This window comes from Falco rusticolus, chromosome 11, assembly GCF_015220075.1.
Source record: "Falco rusticolus isolate bFalRus1 chromosome 11, bFalRus1.pri, whole genome shotgun sequence".
Classification (NCBI taxonomy): Eukaryota; Metazoa; Chordata; class Aves; order Falconiformes; family Falconidae; genus Falco; species Falco rusticolus.
The window spans coordinates 374,580-393,323 of NC_051197.1; the positions used below are offsets into that span (position 1 = coordinate 374,580).

The 18,744-nt window shown below is 42.6% G+C and overlaps 2 protein-coding genes across 2 annotated transcripts in view; both read left to right on the forward strand.

Moving 5' to 3' along the window:
- Nucleotides 1-202: 202 nt before the first annotated feature.
- On the forward strand, nucleotides 203-7,369 carry CRYZ (crystallin zeta). The gene is made up of 8 exons (XM_037404835.1): nucleotides 203-327; nucleotides 639-791; nucleotides 2,426-2,589; nucleotides 3,408-3,459; nucleotides 5,526-5,675; nucleotides 5,781-5,882; nucleotides 5,976-6,071; nucleotides 6,332-7,369. The coding sequence occupies exons 1-8, from the start codon at nucleotides 217-219 to the stop codon at nucleotides 6,491-6,493; spliced, it is 990 nt and encodes a 329-aa protein (XP_037260732.1). The 5' UTR covers nucleotides 203-216; the 3' UTR covers nucleotides 6,494-7,369.
- Nucleotides 7,370-8,144: 775 nt separating this feature from the next.
- ERICH3 (glutamate rich 3) overlaps nucleotides 8,145-18,744 on the forward strand; it is a gene marked incomplete at its 3' end in the record, with an annotated part of 46,065 nt that continues 35,465 nt past the window's right edge. The window contains exon 1 of the mRNA XM_037404371.1: nucleotides 8,145-12,224. Within this exon, the coding sequence (XP_037260268.1) occupies nucleotides 12,205-12,224 (20 nt within the window). The remainder of the gene's footprint in view (nucleotides 12,225-18,744) is intronic.

An 18,744-nucleotide genomic window follows, 5' to 3' on the forward strand; every position in this document is an offset into this window, starting at 1 on the left:
TCTCTTAAAATCCATAAACTCCTGCAAATGGTAGTTTATTTTCTGCCTTTTGCAGATTTGGGGAAAAAAACCCAGAACTAAACAAATACACCCCCCACCCCAGTTTAAATCAGCAGTGAGGCTGTTTGATTTCTTTATTTTGAAGATGCAGAATAAATTATGAAGGCAATACAGTATTACTGTGGTTTCCTCCCCTCCCCAGGTATTCTGATTGCTATGGCAGCCACAAGAAATGTGATGAGAGCTGTCAGAGTTTTTGAATTTGGTGGCCCTGAAGTACTTAAGCTCCAGTCAGATGTCTTAATTCCTGATCCAAAGGAAAATCAGGTATATATGAGTTCTGCAAACTGAAATCATGATGTTGAATGATAATAGGTAAACTTACAACAGAATGAAGCATACAAAATAAAATTTTTTGGTCGCTGTGTTCATACTACCTGAGATGTCACAGTTTAACAAATGTGAGCTTTTTACAGTTACATGGGCTACATATTCCATATAAAGGATTTCCTGAAAATAGTTTCAGTTCAATGCTGAATTTTTGCCGACTCTGTTTAAAGAATTTAGTTAAAATTACATGATACTGTGCGGGTTCTAAATCTTTTTAATTAACGCTTAAGAAGCATCTTTTCTTTTAGGTGTTAATTAAGGTCCATGCCTGTGGGGTAAATCCTGTTGAGACATATATTCGTTCTGGAAGTTATGCTAGAAAACCAGCTTTACCCTATACTCCTGGCTCAGATGTGGCTGGTGTAATAGAAGATGTTGGGGAACATGTGACTGTATTCAAGGTATTTATGCATTGAGTTTTAATTCGTTATTTATTGTATCTTCTTTGTGTGATTGCTATACTGCTGTTCCTGTTTTTATTGCTTATAATCATGTAAGCTGCTTGGGGCAGGGGGTGGGAATCATCTTCGTTGACTGGTAACAGCAACATCCTATTGGCAATCCAGTCTGCAGACTTAACTGTAGGGAAATCTGATGCTGTTGAGCTGCAAGAGTTAAAAGGTCTCAGAAGAGGCACTTCAGTTTGTCTGCTTAAGCAATGATCTCAGGTGTACAGAAGTTGTGGTTCAGAAGTGCTTTTATGGCATTACAGAAATATTTGAACGTGGGTGCTTCCTGTTTGAGGTAAGAATTTCATGCAGAAGTGAAAAAAATTCTGTACAGTTTTTGTTTTTTTAAAATGGAAATAGCTTTTATTTTGCTGACTTACAGAGCCCCACAACTTACATATTTGTTGTTAAAACTCTTCAGATATTTTATTACTCTGGTCTAGTAATTTTACTTAGATTTTCTCAGGAGAGAAGTGCTGGAACAGGAGAAGACTTACTGGTTTGCTAAAAGGTATCTTTGAAATCTATTTAAAACCTGTTCTTCCTTTCAAGTCATTAGACTGCTGGTCTCAAACATAAAAATTGTAGTTAAAATTGTGTTGGAATTTCCTGATTTGGGATTTACATAACCTAATCTCTCATCTCTCCCGAAATAGTTATCTCAGGGGAGAAGGATCATGTTTATTCATATTTTCTATTTAGTAGTTTGCTATATCTGCTATGTGTGCTTTTTCTTTCGTACGGAAATTGTGATGCTCTTGGCTTGAATGAAGGAGAGAGATGGGATCAATATGTGCCACAGACACACATCCTGAAAATGCCGAGTAGCCAAGCTCACCCATTTGCGTACTCATAATGCTTGAGAAACAGCTATGCTGATATGCAGCTCTCTGCACAGTAGTTAATACCCAATGTCTGTAAACCAAACTGACGTAGTCCACATGCTGTATTTTTATTGTGATCAACACGCAGACAGTAAAAAGTCAAAGCTCAGTGGCTGCATGTCAGCGGATACTATGATATTCTGCAAGTGGGCTTGGACAGTCAACAGGACTGAGGTGCCCAGGCGCGTGCACATGCAGCACGCTGCCCAGGGTGTGTTCCCTGAATCACCTGCTGTGTTGCTGGTTTGAGTATTCCCTGCTGAACAATGGCAGCAATATTAGTTGCCTTAGGGTCTATTAAGAGCATTTCTGTTTTCCATTCTTGAAACAAAAATAATTGAGAAATGTTTCTTCTGTGTTTCTCAAAGCTTTTGAGGTTTTGCATTTGGAATCTGTGGATAGGATTCTTTAGTGTTCAGGTTCATTAAAGGTAATATTAATGAGACAGTAAGTTTGTGCGTTAACACTGTAGAGCAGGGGTTATAATTATGACACTTTCAGTACACAAAATTACAGTTTGTGTTGCATTGATTGTGTGTATCGGCATTTATAAAAATATTCTCTGTGAAAAACATAACGGGTTGTTTTTAATAGGAGAGCTGTTAGAAATAGCATAAACTTCCGTGAAGTGGTGCCTAAGGTGTATTAAGGAAAAAATAAGGGCAATGATTGATTTCTCTATTTTATTTCCCTCCTTTCTAGAAAGGTGACAGGGTATTTACCACCAGTACGATCTCTGGAGGATATGCAGATTATGCAGTTGCTGCAGTGAATAGCGTCTTTCCTTTGTCGGATAAACTGGACTTCAGGCAAGGAGCAGCGATTGGAATACCCTACTTCACTGCTTATCGTGCTCTTTTCCAGAAGTAAGGTGCCAATCTAAGTTTGCGCATTTCACTTTTGAATATTTTAAATGCCAAAGTTCATATTTCCATTGTCCTGTAAAATGGGGGGAGATCAATGACTGAGAAATGTTTAAAACACTTAAGTCAAATTTGTTATACTGATGGAATTGTCGGATAATCGTTATTTAGAAGCTAGTGACTGTGTTTTCCTGTTAAGTGTTTCCTCTTAAGAGAGCAAACCAGGAAAGGCTTCTTCAATAAGTACCATGTAGTGAAACCATATAACACTTTTTCAGTACTCATTGGTAATTTTAGCTAGGGAGGAAAACCAAGAATAGTTCTAATTTCTTAATTAAATGGACAATGTGCTATAGAGCAGACCCACCTTTCTTCATGATCCTCTCTGCCAGAGACTGCCTCGCTGTGCAGTCCTGTCTGTTGCCATAGGACAGCTTAATATAAAAGCCAGACTTTGCATCAGCTAGGTGAGAGCCTAGGACTGGAAGTCTGGTTTAGTTTGATAGAACAAATGATTAGAACTCGTGGTTTATTTTAAGATCTGTAACAGGTGAACATCTTGAACTGAGGTTCGGTACCAGACTGTTACTTCCTGCTAGTTGCATGTTGACATAATTGTGTATTACTTAAATTCATAAATTATATGGTTTATTTTGCCTCCTTGCTTTCCTAAAGAGGCTGATTATACCTGTTTAGCCATAACATAAATTGGAAGTAATGCTGTGTGAAAGATGAGGTTTGATGTCATTATGTGCAATCTGATACTTAATGATTATATATTGCAATCATAATGCTAAATTTTCTGGGTTTTTTTCATTCAGAGGGTGTGCCAAAGCAGGGGAAAGTGTGCTAGTACATGGTGCGAGTGGGGGAGTAAGTATTTTGAGAAGGCAAGTTATAAGTAATGCTGCTTTCTGTCCTTGTATCTGCTTTTGCCTGCTTGTCTTTTTATCTGCTTATTATCTGCCTTTTTTTTCCTGCTTTTTTTGTGATAAGATTTATGGTTGCATTTATATCAATAAATGGATTAGAAAAATTAGGGTTTTATTTCAGATGCTCTAGGATACATTTTTCTTAGAGCAAACCCTTTTATTCTGAAGAACTATGAAACTGCATGAGTGATTGCTTAAGGTCCCTAATACACAGGGTCACATAGTAAACATACTTTGGAAGTTGGTCCAGAAGCTTTATAACTGGTCTTCCACAGATAAAGCTCATAGCAGAAAGCTGTAATTTTAAAATATGTACAAGTTGTTCTCAGTTCTCTGAGAAGTAATCACTGATGCATAGCAACTCTGCATTTCTGGGATATTTTTACCTATTCTCTGATAGCTAGCAGCACAAGGAGAGATACTGGAATATGTAAATTCATGGCTGAATAGTGAATATGTGAAACTGCACATCTCTGTTTTTTTGGTTTTACATGACAAGCTAATTTTAGATTTCTTTCACACAACATTCTAGTTTCTCTCCCATACTCTGCACTTTCTTGCTTCTGCTGGTGCACTGAACAGCTGCTATAAATGGGCAAAGTTTCCTTAATTGTTTGGTAGACAGCAAAAAGATGCATTCAGATCTTATTCTGATGTACTAGAATGACATTCAGCATCATAGCCTTTTTTTTTTTATTATAAACTAAACATAGTGTTTCTATTCTTACTTATTTTATATGTTTCTTGAAAAGATACATTGCTTTTCATTTACAGAAGCATGTAATGCAAGTCTCTTGTTCTGTGGACTTGTAACCTTTTTTGCAGGAATACTTGTAAAAGCAGCGAGATGTGTGTAGGGATGAAGCACATGCTGAAGAGAAAAGGCAGTTTGTGCTGCATCTTTGTTTTTTTTCAAATAATGCTGACTTCCATAATAATTCTTTAAAAATTGCCTTCTTTTGACTTTTTCTCTGAAAATCAGTCTGGCCATGATGCATTTTAATTAACGGTGTGGTTTTTTTTAAAATTTAGTTGAAAACTGACGATGTACTATTGAGAGAACGTCACATTTGGCAAACAGTTTGGGTAGATCCTGGCCAGACAGAGGGTCATGGTAGATTTTTTTGAGAAGCCTGTCCATTTATTTTGTGTGTTATTCATAATGCAAATGTAGATAGCAGAACCACAGAATGGAGTTTATATGGTCGTCTTTGTGTATGTGTTTGTGTTGTGTCCTGTCCTGTCCCCCCGAAATCATGCATAACTTAATGTATCCTGGTGGAGGTATCCAGCTGTATGGCCGGTACAGTGGGCTGCTGAACCCGTAGCCTCAGGAAGCAGATCAGTGGGGACTGAACCCCAGGGAGGCATTGTACGTGTCAGCTTTTTCCTCATTTTGCTTTCGCATTCTGTTGCTGCCACACAAAGCAAAACGAGGAGATGGCATTGGTATGTCTTGAGTGATTATTGGCTCCAGCGTCAGGTTTTTATGGAGGCATCCCTCACCTCTCAACATCCTCTGAAGTGCAAAGCTGTTATGAGATGCTGAGAACTTGGTTTCTAAAGATATCATCTAATCCATTTGTGAAAGGTGCAAAAGCAGTGTTAATAAAATTTGTACTTGCAGATTTTCTTTGCAATATATAATGCTGGTATCAGTATCAGGTGATTCTGGGAAGGATTTTCTTGGCTTTGTATCAAATATATATGGCCCAGCTTTAACAGATAGACAGCATTCTTCATGGATTTATATCAAATGCTGATAGTTATTAAAAAAACCCACAGAACTTTACTATGCTTCTGTAAATTCTTTTCTTTTTTTAAAGACTATTAGGTGACCTTTAAGAGCCAAATTACTTATTATGGCTAAAAGAACATACGTTACCAGGCCAACTTTTTAAATATGTAAGTTACAAGTTGCTGGTAGAATATATAAAATTTAAGATGCTAAGAAAGAGAAAAAATGCTTTGCTTTTTTCCTTTTTTGCTTTTCTTTTTGACCCTCAGGTGGGAATAGCAACATGTCAGATTGCGAGAGCTTGTGGTTTAAAGGTTTTGGGTACAGCAGGAACTGAGGAAGGCATGAACGTGGTTCTAAGAAATGGCGCTCACCAAGCATTCAATCACAGAGAAGCTAATTACATTGATAAAATTAAGGTAAGCAGGTATTTACAGTTTATTATTTATCTGTAGCATATGAAATAAACAGTCATACCTAAGCACTAATTGGAGTGATTTAAATAAATATTATGTCCTGTCTAGGAATACACAGGGATGGAAGGAGTTGATATAATAATAGAAATGCTCTCTAACATCAATCTTGCCACTGACTTGCAACTGTTGTCCTGTGCAGGAAGGGTTATGGTAAGTTTTGCTTGTCACTGACTTCAGTTTGTGCATTTAGCCACACAATTCAACAGTTACAACTTGAACTATCTTTTAACTGGTTTGTAACAGGTTGTGGGCTGTAGAGGTCCTATTGAGATAAATCCAAGAGACACTATGAGTAAAGAATCTAGCATAATTGGAGTCAGTCTGTTTCTTGCAACTGAGGTAAGAAACATTTTTATTTTAAAGAATGTTTTGTTGACTTACTAACACCTCTCTATTTCCAGTTAAAATCATTTGTAGGGATGAAAGCATAATTTCACTGTAGCTAACTTGTTTTTTCATTCCTTTATGTTTTGATTTAATCTCAGAACATCATGAAATATTTTGGGTTGGGAAATTTGGTTAAACGCTGGGATAAATAGTCAATGCTTTTCTAAAAATGTTATCTACCTTGTGGTAAATGCTGTCTTTTTTACGTGCAGGAGGAGAAGCATGAATGTGCAACAGTACTCCTTGATGGCATAGAAGCTGGCTGGCTGAAACCCACTGTAGGCTCTGAATATCCGCTGGAGAAAGTAGTTAAGGCTCATGAAGACATTATTCATAGCAGTGGTGCTCGAGGAAAGATGGTGCTCCTTCCATAAAGTATTTTTCCAATTATTTTGTAGCTGTTCAAACTGCACCTTTGCTTATGTGAGTCATTGAATGTATGTTATAAAACACACTTTTTATCAGGTTTCACAGAACGTAGCAAATGCTAACTGACATAAATTATCAATCTATTTCCTTTTTGTAGTAAGCAGAGTTGCATATACTTTAAAGTAATTTTTGTAGCTTTTTTGACTGATGAAGAAATAATTCTTTTCTGCTGTTGTGGCCTTGTGATGCAGGGGAAACTTAAGACAGAATTTGATATCATGCTGTATGTGATGTTACAGTGAAGCCACTGTAGGTAGTGCAAAATGAAGCCTGCTTTTTAAAGAGATATACAGATGCATATAATGAACAATACACATACAACTATGACTTTGTAAATTCCTTAGCCACAAAATTTGTCTCATTCTTCTTTTGTCATATAATTGACTTGGAATAAAAGCTTTCACTGCCAAAATAGTTGACTTTCCAGCTCAAAAGATGGCCAGAGAATCTCTCGGATATGGACTGCTTGGAAGCAGAGGCAGTTTCCTTTTGCTATGGCTAACTTAGTACCTGATGTGGAAGTGTCCCAGTTAATCCAGAGAGACCGTAACTCTGAAGCTGCATGCTAGTATTTGTTACTTTGCAACTGATTGTATTGGCGGAAGCTGCTGATTCCTTGGTGGTAAATGGTTGGGTAGTGAGGACTTAAATTCTTTCTGTGACCTTTATTAAATTTAATGTCACCTGAATCCCTGGCTACAATGAGGAGAAAAGAGAGCCCTGCGCTGCTTTCATGAGTACTTAGAATTTATGTTACTTCATAAATGACTGTGTATGTGTTCTTGACTTGTTCCAAATACAATCCAATTAAGGAAGGACAATTTCTTTGATAAGTTGACAGCTTTTACACTCAAAATACCATTTGGTATTACAGGCACTTCCTTTTAATAATATAACTCTGTAATGAGCAGTGAAGTCATCACTTGCAGAAGAGTTTTCTCAACTTCAAGGGTTAGCTTTTCTGCTCCTTTGAAGAAAAGTGATTCCTTACTAAAAAGAAACTTTTTAGAAGTATCTTTGTCTGTGAAGGTTACTTGCTTTTTAACATTTGGTCTGGATTCTTTTGGTATACTGTCATAAATCAGCACACGTTCTCTGAATCCATATACAGTTTCCTCAGGGTGGTAACTTCAGCACACTACCATTTTCCAAGTTGTGATTTTTTTCCTGAACAGACATTAATTTCTACTGACGTTTTGCTTAATCTAAACTAAGAAAATAATTGGTGAAATCATTTGAAATGTCTGGATTTCTCCTCTGTTTGTCATCCCTTGTTAAAAGGTAAGACAGGGCCCCACAATCTGTCTCTTTGTAAGCTTCTTGATCAGACCTTAATGTTTTGTTTTAGTACTTACTCCACTGCAATCGTTCTGTGTGTGGTTGGGAGAAATCAAATCCTGACACACTACTTGTCTCTAGAACCTGAAATCGGTTAGTTGTTTTACCTGTATGTCCTCTACAAACAATTGGCTCCTTTCAGAAAATTGGATACTGTGTTGAACTCTTGCTGACGTTCAAGCATTTGAGTGTCTTCATTGTACTTGGCAGACATATTTAAAACAAAACCCCATGCCTGATCTCTGTTTTTGCATGGTGGGTTGGTTTAGCTTTTTTTTTTGGTTTGGTTTGGTTTTGGGTTTTTTTTGTGTGGGTGGTGGTATTTTGTTTGCTTGTTTGGTTGTGCTTTTTTTTAGAGTAGTTGGAATTGAAATATTTTCCCAGCTTACAGGCATGTTAGTATACAAATACTAGGTACACTAAAAAGTGTGGAAGAAAATTGTTGACTTATTTACACAGAAAACATTGCAGGTGATAGCATCTGTCACCTGTAAGGTCCTCCTTCTTGCTAAGTGACTTACCCTTGGAGGAGACCAGGGACAGCTGGATCATTACAACTGATGCAGTGCCAGCTTCTTTAAAACCTGTCTCAGAAAATATCCAGTCTTTCTGCTTGATTTTTCTCTTGTGCATAGCTATGCAAAGAGATGTAAAATACTTGCTTGCAAATGAGATAATATGGCTTTACTTCCTTCCACTCTCCAAGTGCAGTCCTAACAGACCTGGAAGTGGGTCTAGACATTAATAGTCCTGGACTTCATGTGGTCGTCCCCAACAGCCATGTCCCTTGTGCTGTCACTGCTAAATGGATGAAAGTATTTTGGCACCTTGTTAATGGCAAGTTGATTGTTTACTATAAGTGGGTGGAAATTGATAGAGGATTTTCTTTAGAGCTCTAGCAAAAAGACATTTTTTTTGTGCTGTTGTAGTTGATTTGAGTAACAGTGGTGTAAGTGCAGAATCATAGAATGGTTTGGGTTGGAAGGGACCTTCACTCCAACCTCCTTGCTGCAGGCAGGGCCATCTTTCACTAAGCCCAATCCAACCTTGAACACTTCCAGGGATGGGGCATTCATAGCTTCTCTGGGCAGCCTGTGCCAGTGCCTCACTGCCCTCTTTGTAGAAGAGTCCTTCCTTAGGTCCAGCCTAAACCTGGCCTGTTTCTATTTACAACCATTGCCCTTACTAAAAAGTCCATCTCCATCTTTCTTATAAGCCCTATTTAAGTACTGGCAGGCTGCTACGAGGTCTCCCTGGAGCCTTCTCTTCTCCACACTGAACAGCCCCTGCACTCCCCGCCTTGCCTCACAGCAGAAGTGATTGTTGAGTATGTCTGCATTTTCCAGGTCGGTTGTCACCAGCTCTCCTGTCTTACTGTGGGTGGTACATTTTCTTTATTCTTCCTTTTCTGGCCAACATATCCATAAAGGCTTGTACCATTCTTTGCATCCTTCACCAAATTCAGCTCCAGCTGTGCCTTAGCTTTCCTAATTCTATCTCTACAAATCTGGGGCAGCGTCCCTGTAATTTTCCCCCGGATACCCATAGAATTATGTGTGTTCACACTATAAATCTAGCTAGCACAGTTAATGAGACTATTGGTAACCATTCTTTGCCCAGTTGCATGTTGTTTTCTAATTTGAGAGAATTTTTGAGATAATTTGTGAGATAAATAATAAACATAGATATTTTTTCTAAATAGGTATATTTATTAATCTTTTCCATTTTCTAAATTTTAAAATTCTCACACTAGCACTCACTTTTGGCTGAGCTATCAATGATAGGAAAGACTGGTGTCAGATGTGTTTGGGGCATCTGTCTTTCAGTCTGTAGTCTGTCCCTGTATGTCACATGCTGCATAGGAGTGGGGAGCTGCGTTTCTTTTTGAAGGTTTATGAATGATTAATCTAGTGTTAAGTGATCTGGGTAGCTAGTTTCTTAGCTGATTATTCAGGTAAAAGATACTGATTATTCCTGTTCATTTAGGTAGAATGCAGTCTGAAGCAGTGATGGCATGTAGGGAATCTGCAATTCCGCTTGACAGCACTGTTAGAAAAAACAAAATATCTCTTAAGAGTAATGGTTAGCAATGGATATGATTATGGAGATGATGTGCATATAAAAATATACATGTTCCTTATACAGTGTATGTTTTAAATATTTAATTCCTTTTAATTTGGCCTTTGGTCAGGGGGTATTATATGAATGAGAGGCTTATGATTTACAGTGGCTCCTTCCTTGCTTAGTGCTGCCTCTGCTTTGTGGCCAGTGTTTAGAGACGAAGTTCAGCGCAGTTTTCTTGTACACATCACTGCTGTTAACACGGGCACTGTTTGTTATGGGGTTTCTCACCAGAAGGTGTCAGAGTAGTTTTTCCATTTTTATTGCATTGCAGCCTGCTCTCTACAATGGTAACCCAGCAGAATAAACCAGCATAGTTTAGACTGCTTTGTGAAGAAACGGAATATAACATTTAATTCTTTTGTCCATTTTTTGATGTATTGTACTAATGGAAGGGGAAGTTTTATTCACACTACTTTTTCCAAAATTAGAAGTAATGACGTAGCACTGAACACAAAGTGCAGGAAGGAGCGAGGAAGCTGTAGTGGGTGCACTCAGGCTGTGGGCAGAAGATAGGTACTTGAGAGGCCTGGGTTGTGCTGCTGGTATCGTACAGAAAACAGGGTTGGGCTCCAGCTGTAGCAGTGTAAGATCTTGTCACTGCCATGGTGATGAAGGTGGGAGGCATTGGTTTGCCCATGACTCAGTTACAGGAGTCCAAGCCTTGCATATTACTGCAACCCACCTCCACTATGATCTGCAAGGGAGGAATGGTGGAGGTGTGCATGGTTGTTTCAGGCTGTGTTCTCTGCTGCAGACACTGATGTTCAGAGGTGGGCAATTAATCTTGGCTAGGTAACTATTTCAGCTGTTGCAGCTGAAGTCCTTCCAGCTGCTATTTGTCATGTTTGTGGCCAATCTTTCAGGTGTATCTGATCTGTGCAAGCCACCCATCTAGAGAATGTCAACCTAGGGAATTGGTTGATTCAGCTCTCCTTTTGGGACATGCCATCCCTTCGGCAGAGCGAAGAAGAATGGAGGAGTCGATTGAGGATCATAGACAATTGAATTAGGCAGACTAATTCTGGCAGGTTGTTTATTTTTTAGTAACTTGTCCTGATTTAGCCACCAGATGGGGTTTCTGAAGCAGTGGTTCCCAGTGGTAACCTGCTTAGTGCTGCCTGGGTGGTGGGACAGGTTGTCCAGGCTCTTGCTTTTGTGGTGGCCTTTGCCTGCACAGGTGAGGTTTGAGGTTCAGAGTGTGCGGTTGTGTACACATGCCACGGTCTGGAAGCTGCTGCTATACATGTTTCTGAAATAGAAAAGCGTGGAATTATTCTGAAAAGCAGCTGCTATTTGTTGATCTCATTGTACTTAAATAAATGCTGCCTAAGCTTTCTAGTCACGAAGAGTATCCCCTCTCCATTGTAATCATGCGGTCCATGTGTATTCCTGACTTTGTGTGCTATGGCATGATACAATAAATTAGTGAGACTTTAATGACAGGGTTGGGAAGGTAAAAAATCAAGAGGATATTGATGTTCTTGATAGTTGCTTTCATCACAAAAGACAAGTCGGTATTGTGCGTGGGTCGTTCCTGACACACAAGACCTGGGGGCAGTGGACTTCCTTCAGCTCTTTGGAGCAGGTGCCTCAGCGCGGGAGGTCTGGCCCCTGCCCCCAGGCACCGGAGGTCTGCGCTCCTGCTGCTGCACTACCTGTGTGTTTGTGCTTCTACTGGAGCTCACAAGGAGTGAAGGAATAAAGGAAAAAGAGGAGCACGGAAGGATGATTGAATCTCCTTTATTCAAGTAAATCTAGAGACCACTGAAATGCGTGCTTTGGGGCCTTGTGTCATTTGTACTGGAGGATGGATTGTGCATCTCGTCTCACCGTGCTGTATTTTTCAGTTTGTAGATCTGTGTTGTACCAAAAGACCTTATTCATTGCCTGCCCCCACCCCCTTTTTTTTTTTTTCTCTTTTCCCCTCTTTTTTTCCCTTCCGCTTTGCCTTTCCTTTCCCCGGGAGCTTGCAGCCGCCGCAGGGCACAAAGCGTGCGGCCGCCTGCTCGGCCGGGGCCGGGCGCTGCGGCGGGGGCGGCCCCCCGCGGCCTCAGTGCCGACCGGCCCCTCCTGAAGGGCCGGGCGCGGCGCGGCCGCCATTGGCGGCGGGAGCCCCGCCCGGCCCGGAGCGTCCCCGCCGTGTCCAGGCGACGGGCGGGCCGCGGGCCGTCCCGGTCTCCTCGGCGCCGGCGCCATGAGCGGCCCGCGGCCGGGGTGAGTGGGGCCGGGGGGCGGCGGGGCGCGGGGTCTGGCCGCCCCGGCCTTCGGAGCTAGGTGTTTAACATTTAATTGGCTGCGCCGCCGGCAGGTGACGACCGGTCGCGTTATTCGGTGCCGGGGACGGAGGCGCCGGGCCGCGGGCTCGGGGCGCCGGGGCGGTGGCGGGCGGCGGGGCAGGGCCCTTCGGGCTCCCGTCGCCCTGCGGCGTGTTGCGCGAGGCGGGAACCTGCGGCGCGGTTCGGCCGGGGCAGCACCCTCGCACAGCGCCGTGCGTGAGAATCTGTGGTGAGGGCTCGTATGGAGCTGCAGGCGAGGCACTTGAAACCTTCTCCTGCGAGGTTGCCTCACTCAGGTTACCGTGCAAGGGGCTTCGGGAGCCTGGACAGCATTTGTTAATTCATTTTTTGGGAAACAGTTAATGCCGTGGCTGCGTTTACCTCACAGGTATTTGAAGAAATACCTTTGGTCTGCATCTGACGCAGAAAACAGCGAGAGTTACAGAGCTGTGGCTTACGAAGAGCTTGCTGAGGTGGTCAGGGAGGGGCCAGCACCTGTGGGTTTGCGGCTGCCCCTCACTCGTTCCCTTCTGGCAGCCCTCAAACAGCAGTAGCCCAGTGCAGCGGCCCAGCGAGCCGCGGGCTTGCACAGGAATTCGCTCTGGAAGAGACCGCGGGAGGTCTCCAGCTCGATCTGCTCGAAGGGTCAGCTCTGAGATCAGGCCAGGTTACTTCCTCCAGACAGATCCCCCAAACCTCTGAGGGTGGGAACAGCACCCCCTGCGCCTCCCCCGCTGCCTGGCCCTCCTCGTGAGGGAAGCGCTTTTGTCATCGCCGCCTCAGCCCTTCTCCTTTCCACTTGTGCCCATCATCCCTCCTCTGGCTTCGTCTTTGCCGCATCCCTGGGCCCTGGCAGGTCGCTGTGGGGCCCTGGAGCTGCTGAGCAAACTCTGGCAGCTGCTCCTCACACCACATGCTCCAGTCCTGCCATCCCCAGGGCTGCCCGCTGCTTGCTCCGCTGCATCCATGGCTTCCATGGGCTGGGCCCCAGAAAGGGACACAGCGGTGCACGTGGGGCCTAGCGGGTGCCAAGGAAAGCGGATGATGGCTTCCCTCATTCTACTGCCTGTGCCCCTCTTACTTCAGCCTCAGATGCTGCTGGCACTCCTCGCTGCCTGGCTGGCTGATGCTCAGCTCGTGCTTCCCAGGGCCAGCTGGGCCTTTCCAGCAGAGCTGCTGCCCACCCTGGCTGCCTCCAGCCTCTGCTGTTGCACAGGGTTATTCCTTCCTGGGGATGGGGCTTTGGTCTGGCCTTAACGAAGTCTGTAGGGGTCCTGTGCCATGGTCTGGTACAGTGTTGGGTGAGCCACTGTCTGCCTTTTGGAGTGTCATGCCTGCCTCTGGGTGCAGGCAGAGCAAGCTCATTTCTGTCTATTCTCAGAGTTACAGGTGCCTTTGGGCTTGGTGACAGTCCCCTGGGGCAAAGTATTAATAAAATAAAATAATTCTCACTAAGTATCTAGGCAAAGAATCCTCAGTGGTTTGGTTGTTTAAATAGTGAGGTTAAATGAGGAGTAAAGACAGTAGCATGTGGTTTTTGAAACAAAAACCCAGGTGAAAGTGGCCTGCGTGTGCACGGGGCAAGACAAGGGTGGTCTCACGTGTCGCCAGGGCTGAAGGGTCCTAAAGATATTTAAGCAGAGGTACAATGTGACTTGGAGAGACTGTGGCCTCTTCCTCAGTTACCACTTGAGTCAAACTGTACATGTGCTTAAGGCTTTTGTGGGCTTGCAATAAACCAATCAATTATTGTTAGACTCCAAAGCCCTGTCAAAATTTCAGGTCATGTGCTGACTTCAGTGAGTTTCAGTTCAGTCGATGTGTTCCAGCATGGCTTCTCATAAGCACAGCTGTAGTAGTTCAGATTAATAAAGGTAGAGGCCATAGCTGTTCCCCGAGGGCAAGTCCAAGGGTGCTGTAGCCGAGGGTTGAGGGTCGGGAGGGTTGGCCAGTGACAGCAGCAGCTTCCTGTTGGAGGAGGGTGGCCCTGGGTGTAGTTGGAAGGGTCAATTTACACGTGTTACAGCCCTGTCTCCTGGCAAAACAAGAACATCCTTTTGTGGGGGCTCCTTTTGTGTTTTCCCGACTTTTCATCTTCTGGATAGATGGCCCTTTCTCAGAGAGAGGAGCCCCAGCACAGCATGGTCACTAGCCCTATTCCCTTGGCTTGGGCTTGGAGGCACCAAGCTAAACATTTATGCTGAATAGTGTAATAAAGGCAGCAGTTATCTTCTGAGTGCCTGTACTGGTGAGTAGATGGCAAAACCACATTCTCTGTGGTGGAATTGCATGACCTTTTGATTCCTAGGCCCACATGTGCCTGCTAGGCTGTTCCCAGCTAGGATTCACAAAGTCCTGGCCTTCAGGATTTAACACCAAATTCCAGTTTTGTGGGATACCACTTTGCTACCATCTGCTTAATCTGTCTGAAGACCCTGATGGCATTTTTTTTGAAAGTGGAAATACTTCATGGTGGCTGAAGAGTTTCCTTAGGGAGGGAACGTCAGACAGGTGCCAGATCTCTGGAAGGTCTCCTAAGAGTAGTCTTTGCTTTCACATGGAATGGGCCAGGCAGGTGCCCTCACCATGTGGGATGTTGAACTTGCTGTTTGTGGCTGACAGCCTGTGGTGAGATTTGTTCTGTCTGAAAGCTAATCAAGCCTTTCTTGTTTATGTCCCCAGCAGAAACAGTGCAAGATCCAGTAATGTGCTGGAATGAGGAATGGTCTGCATCAGGGGCAGGGTTTGTTTGACTCAAGGGGCAATAAACACCTGCTGCAAGAAACAGCACAGGGGCTGGGATTCCCTGTGAGACACTACCAATCAATAACTAAAGTTTTGCTGCTCTCTTAATTTATTTGGTGAGCAGTCACTGATTTAATTGCACTCTAAATTATTAACTGTGAAGATTTGCTTTACAAAACTAATGTAGGATGCCTGCTGTGACTTTGTTGTGATATCCTTTGAGATGAGTAAGAACAGTCTTAAAAATCATTGTGATACACAGCACTGGCTCTGCCTATAGTGCACTGTGTGCTGTAAGCTGAGAAAAACCAGATACTGTTAATAAAGAACATTATAGAGTTCCAAGTGGACAGTTCCTTAATTTACTAAAATCGTAGTCATCAGCTGTAGTATGTTTTATGTTTTGCATACTCATCAGGACAGCTGGACTCCCTGCCGCTGCAAAACTAATTCTTCCTGGGCATTTTGGTCTGATGCGTATTTTACTTTGGCCCCCAGTGCATTTTTTAAAAGCAAAATAAATTGTGGCTCTCTTGTTTTCTGTGGCTTCATTCTGCCTGTTAATCTGGTGTTTGTACTTGCCTTCAGCTTTTGTTAATGGGAAAAAGATTTTTCTCAGTGACAGTGATTTATTTTTCTGAACAGGCAGATCAGATGTTACCTTGGGAGTGTAGATGATACTGAAGTATGAGTGGTGGTAAGCACCCAGACTTCTGCTTGTCTTGAGTGGCAGAAGGCCAGGCTACGCACATGAGGCCCAGCTGGACCTGGGAATGGGATGCACCTGCATCCCAGGTCCCATGGCTAGTCCAGGTGTTGGGGTGCTTCTTCATGTGCTGAGTTTCTTTAGGGTGTTTGTAGAGGGTATGTACTCCACACATATGGTGGCTTTTGATAGATGCTGTGCCACGGGGAAGGAAGTTGCTTGGCTTCCTTCCCATTGTTCTGGTGGTCCAGAAAGTCTTTGTGTTCAGAGAACTTCACGGATGAGTATTATGGCTGGCTTCACCTGATGGGCGAGCTTGGCACCTCTTCCCCACCTTGGCAGATCCACGTTAACTGAGATCCAGAGGTTTGCTCTGTTTCAGTAGCACTGGCTAGGTAGTAAAAGGTGTATGTGAATTGGGGAATTTTTCTTGTTTGTTATGGTATGTGGTCCCTCACTTTAAGATTCTAGTCAGGTGAGAAGCAGAGAGAATTTTGACAGTGACCTTTTGCTTTTAGAAATTTGAAAAATGTAATCTGTAATACAGTGCAAAGTGTATTCTCATCTGTGATAGTAAGGAAGATAAAGAAAATTTATTAAAAAAAAAAAAGCGGATGCCCACTGAAATGTTATTGTTAAAACAGGGTGCTGCTGTTTCTTGATGACTGTAGTAAAAGTCCTATGTCTGGAATATCACCGTTGAAGAATGTGAGGAGATTACTTCGCTTGAATCAGTATTGATTGGGCATGAATTTGGGCAACTTGGCTCAAATTTAGATGCAAGTGTGGGAGGATTTTGAGCAAATTAATTACCTCCCCCCAAAAAAACAACAGGAACAAACTGTGTACATTCAAGCATTCTAAATAACCTTAAACATGAAGTTACTGAACTGACAGCGGTATGTAGTCACTGGCTGTGATACCACAGAAACAAATGTGATACTAATTTTGAGAAGAGCTTCAAAATTAGGCCTGGGAACTACAGATCAGTCAGTCTAGTTTCTGTGCCAGGAAAATTGTCTGTAATTCTAATAAAACCCCAGAATTTGTAGAGAGAAGGATTAACAGGATAAACAGGTAGAGAAAAAGGACTCCCAGAAATATCCAGAAAAATGGGCTTTCTGGACTTACATGATTTGACTGTAACAAACATTTTCTATAGTACTCTTTGAGACTGATGATTTTCCTTTGCTGTATGTTTTTCTAACATGCTTTTTTGTCAGTTCTGCACTTTGATCTGTTGTAGAGGATTTGGAGGTGACATTTGTATGTAGTTCTTAAATGTCTAAGTCTCTGGAAGAAAACTTCTCAGACATGAACTACTATTATGCTGTTATTGATAATAGGAGCAGGAGCAGAGACATAAATGAGACCAGTGGTCTGCTTTGCTGAAGAGCTTGGTTCTGACTGTCATCAAGTTGGGTAATTCATGACATTTCTGAGATAAATTGCTATTAGGGAGATGCCACAGAAGTGAGAGGTTGCATTACTTTGTGAAGCAAACAATGAATCCGAATCTGTGTCGTAGCAGTTCTGTTACTGCATCTCTGAATATCTTCCTGTCTGTTTCACCCTTCTCATTTGTAAGCAGCATTGTGAATTTTATCTCCAGGCATGATCTGTGAGCCAGCAAAGACCGATGGAAGGAGCAGGTGGGCTGCCGAATGGGGAGGGGGGACACGCATGGATGCTGCTGGTGCCCTTTCCCCAGCGCCACACATGTGTGTGCTGTAGTCATCTGTTGGCACGAGGGAGCGTGAGTCTCAGCTGAACCTTGGGCTTAGCAATAAGTTGTGTGTTTTTGAGTGAACGGCACAGATTCCGTTCGGAGGATGAGGTCTTACCCTGGTTGCCCTTAGCCTGGAAAATATGCTTGCACCCTGTCCGCTGGAGCACTGAGAGAGTCTGAACCATTGGTCTCCATGGGAATTTCCAGAGGGGTCTGGGCCAAGCCCAGGCTTAGTACTAGTATGGCCCACTCCCAACTAAACTTGTCTCAGATCTGCTGGTGAACTGATCAGCTGAAATAAGCAGGAAAGCTGGCAGAAATTCTGGGTGAGCGTAGGCTTGCAGGGCCAGCCCCTGCTTGCTGCACGTGATTTAAATCCGAGTTCAAGCTGGTGCCCAGGGTATTCTGTGAGGCTCTGTCTGTGCTGGTTATTTTTGACAACGGAGGCATTCACCTGGGCAGATAGCTCGGGCCGCTCTCGGCAGTGTGGCTCTGCCAAAGCCCAGTGGATCCAGTTGTGTTCTTTCCAATGGTTTGATGGGTTTTGGTTCAGGCCCAAAACATTTCCTTATTTCCTCCCATACCCTTTTGAACTTTGAATTTAATTCAGCATTTTTGAGGACCAGCCTGTTCATAATTTAAGTGAGAAAATATAAATACAGAGACTCCTTTGAAACTAAAGTTGCTACATCACTGTGCTCAGGAGGGAGTTGCATTTTAACTAGTTATATGGTCCGTGAAATATTAGATGAAAGTAATAAATGAAAAGGAATGGGATTGAGTTTCTCCTCTGCCTCTGCTTGCAATTGCCAGGTGATAACATAAATCAGTACTTAGCACAATCAATGTAATCTAGTGGATTAAAATGCAAATGCAAACAGTGGATTAAAAAAGTAATGTAGAACAGTTGTTATAGTACCAGTGTTTAATCAACATGCATAACAGGGTAAGATAAATTGTTTGTTTAAAGTTTAATATATTGTTGGTAGGCTACCTGTGAGATGATTTTGAAACTCCAGATAAAGTTCCAGTAAGTCTGTAATCAGTTTGGGTTTTATTTTTTTTTTCCCCAATTGTTCTTTCTTTCCTTGAGTATACTTGTGTGTGGTAACTCAGCCTAGCAACAGACATTTATTTTGAATTATCCTATTGAAAGATATGCAATAGAGGTACAGTGGCATTTAAATTTAAAGCCAAAGGAAACAAAAGAGATTGATCTTTTGTTGTGTAATTAAAACATACCCTGCCTAGAGAGCCCAGAGGTCAGGCTGAACATAT

What these genes read in the sequence shown, in the direction of transcription:
- CRYZ (XM_037404835.1), top strand. Translation starts at nt 217, where the DNA reads ATGGCAGCCACAAGAAATGTGATGAGAGCTGTCAGAGTTTTTGAATTT. An exon ending in TACATGGTGCGAGTGGGGGA is followed by an intron (nt 3,460 to 5,525) that starts GTAAGTATTTTG and finishes TTTGACCCTCAG; the next exon opens with GTGGGAATAGCAACATGTCA. An exon ending in CCTGTGCAGGAAGGGTTATG is followed by an intron (nt 5,883 to 5,975) that starts GTAAGTTTTGCT and finishes GGTTTGTAACAG; the next exon opens with GTTGTGGGCTGTAGAGGTCC.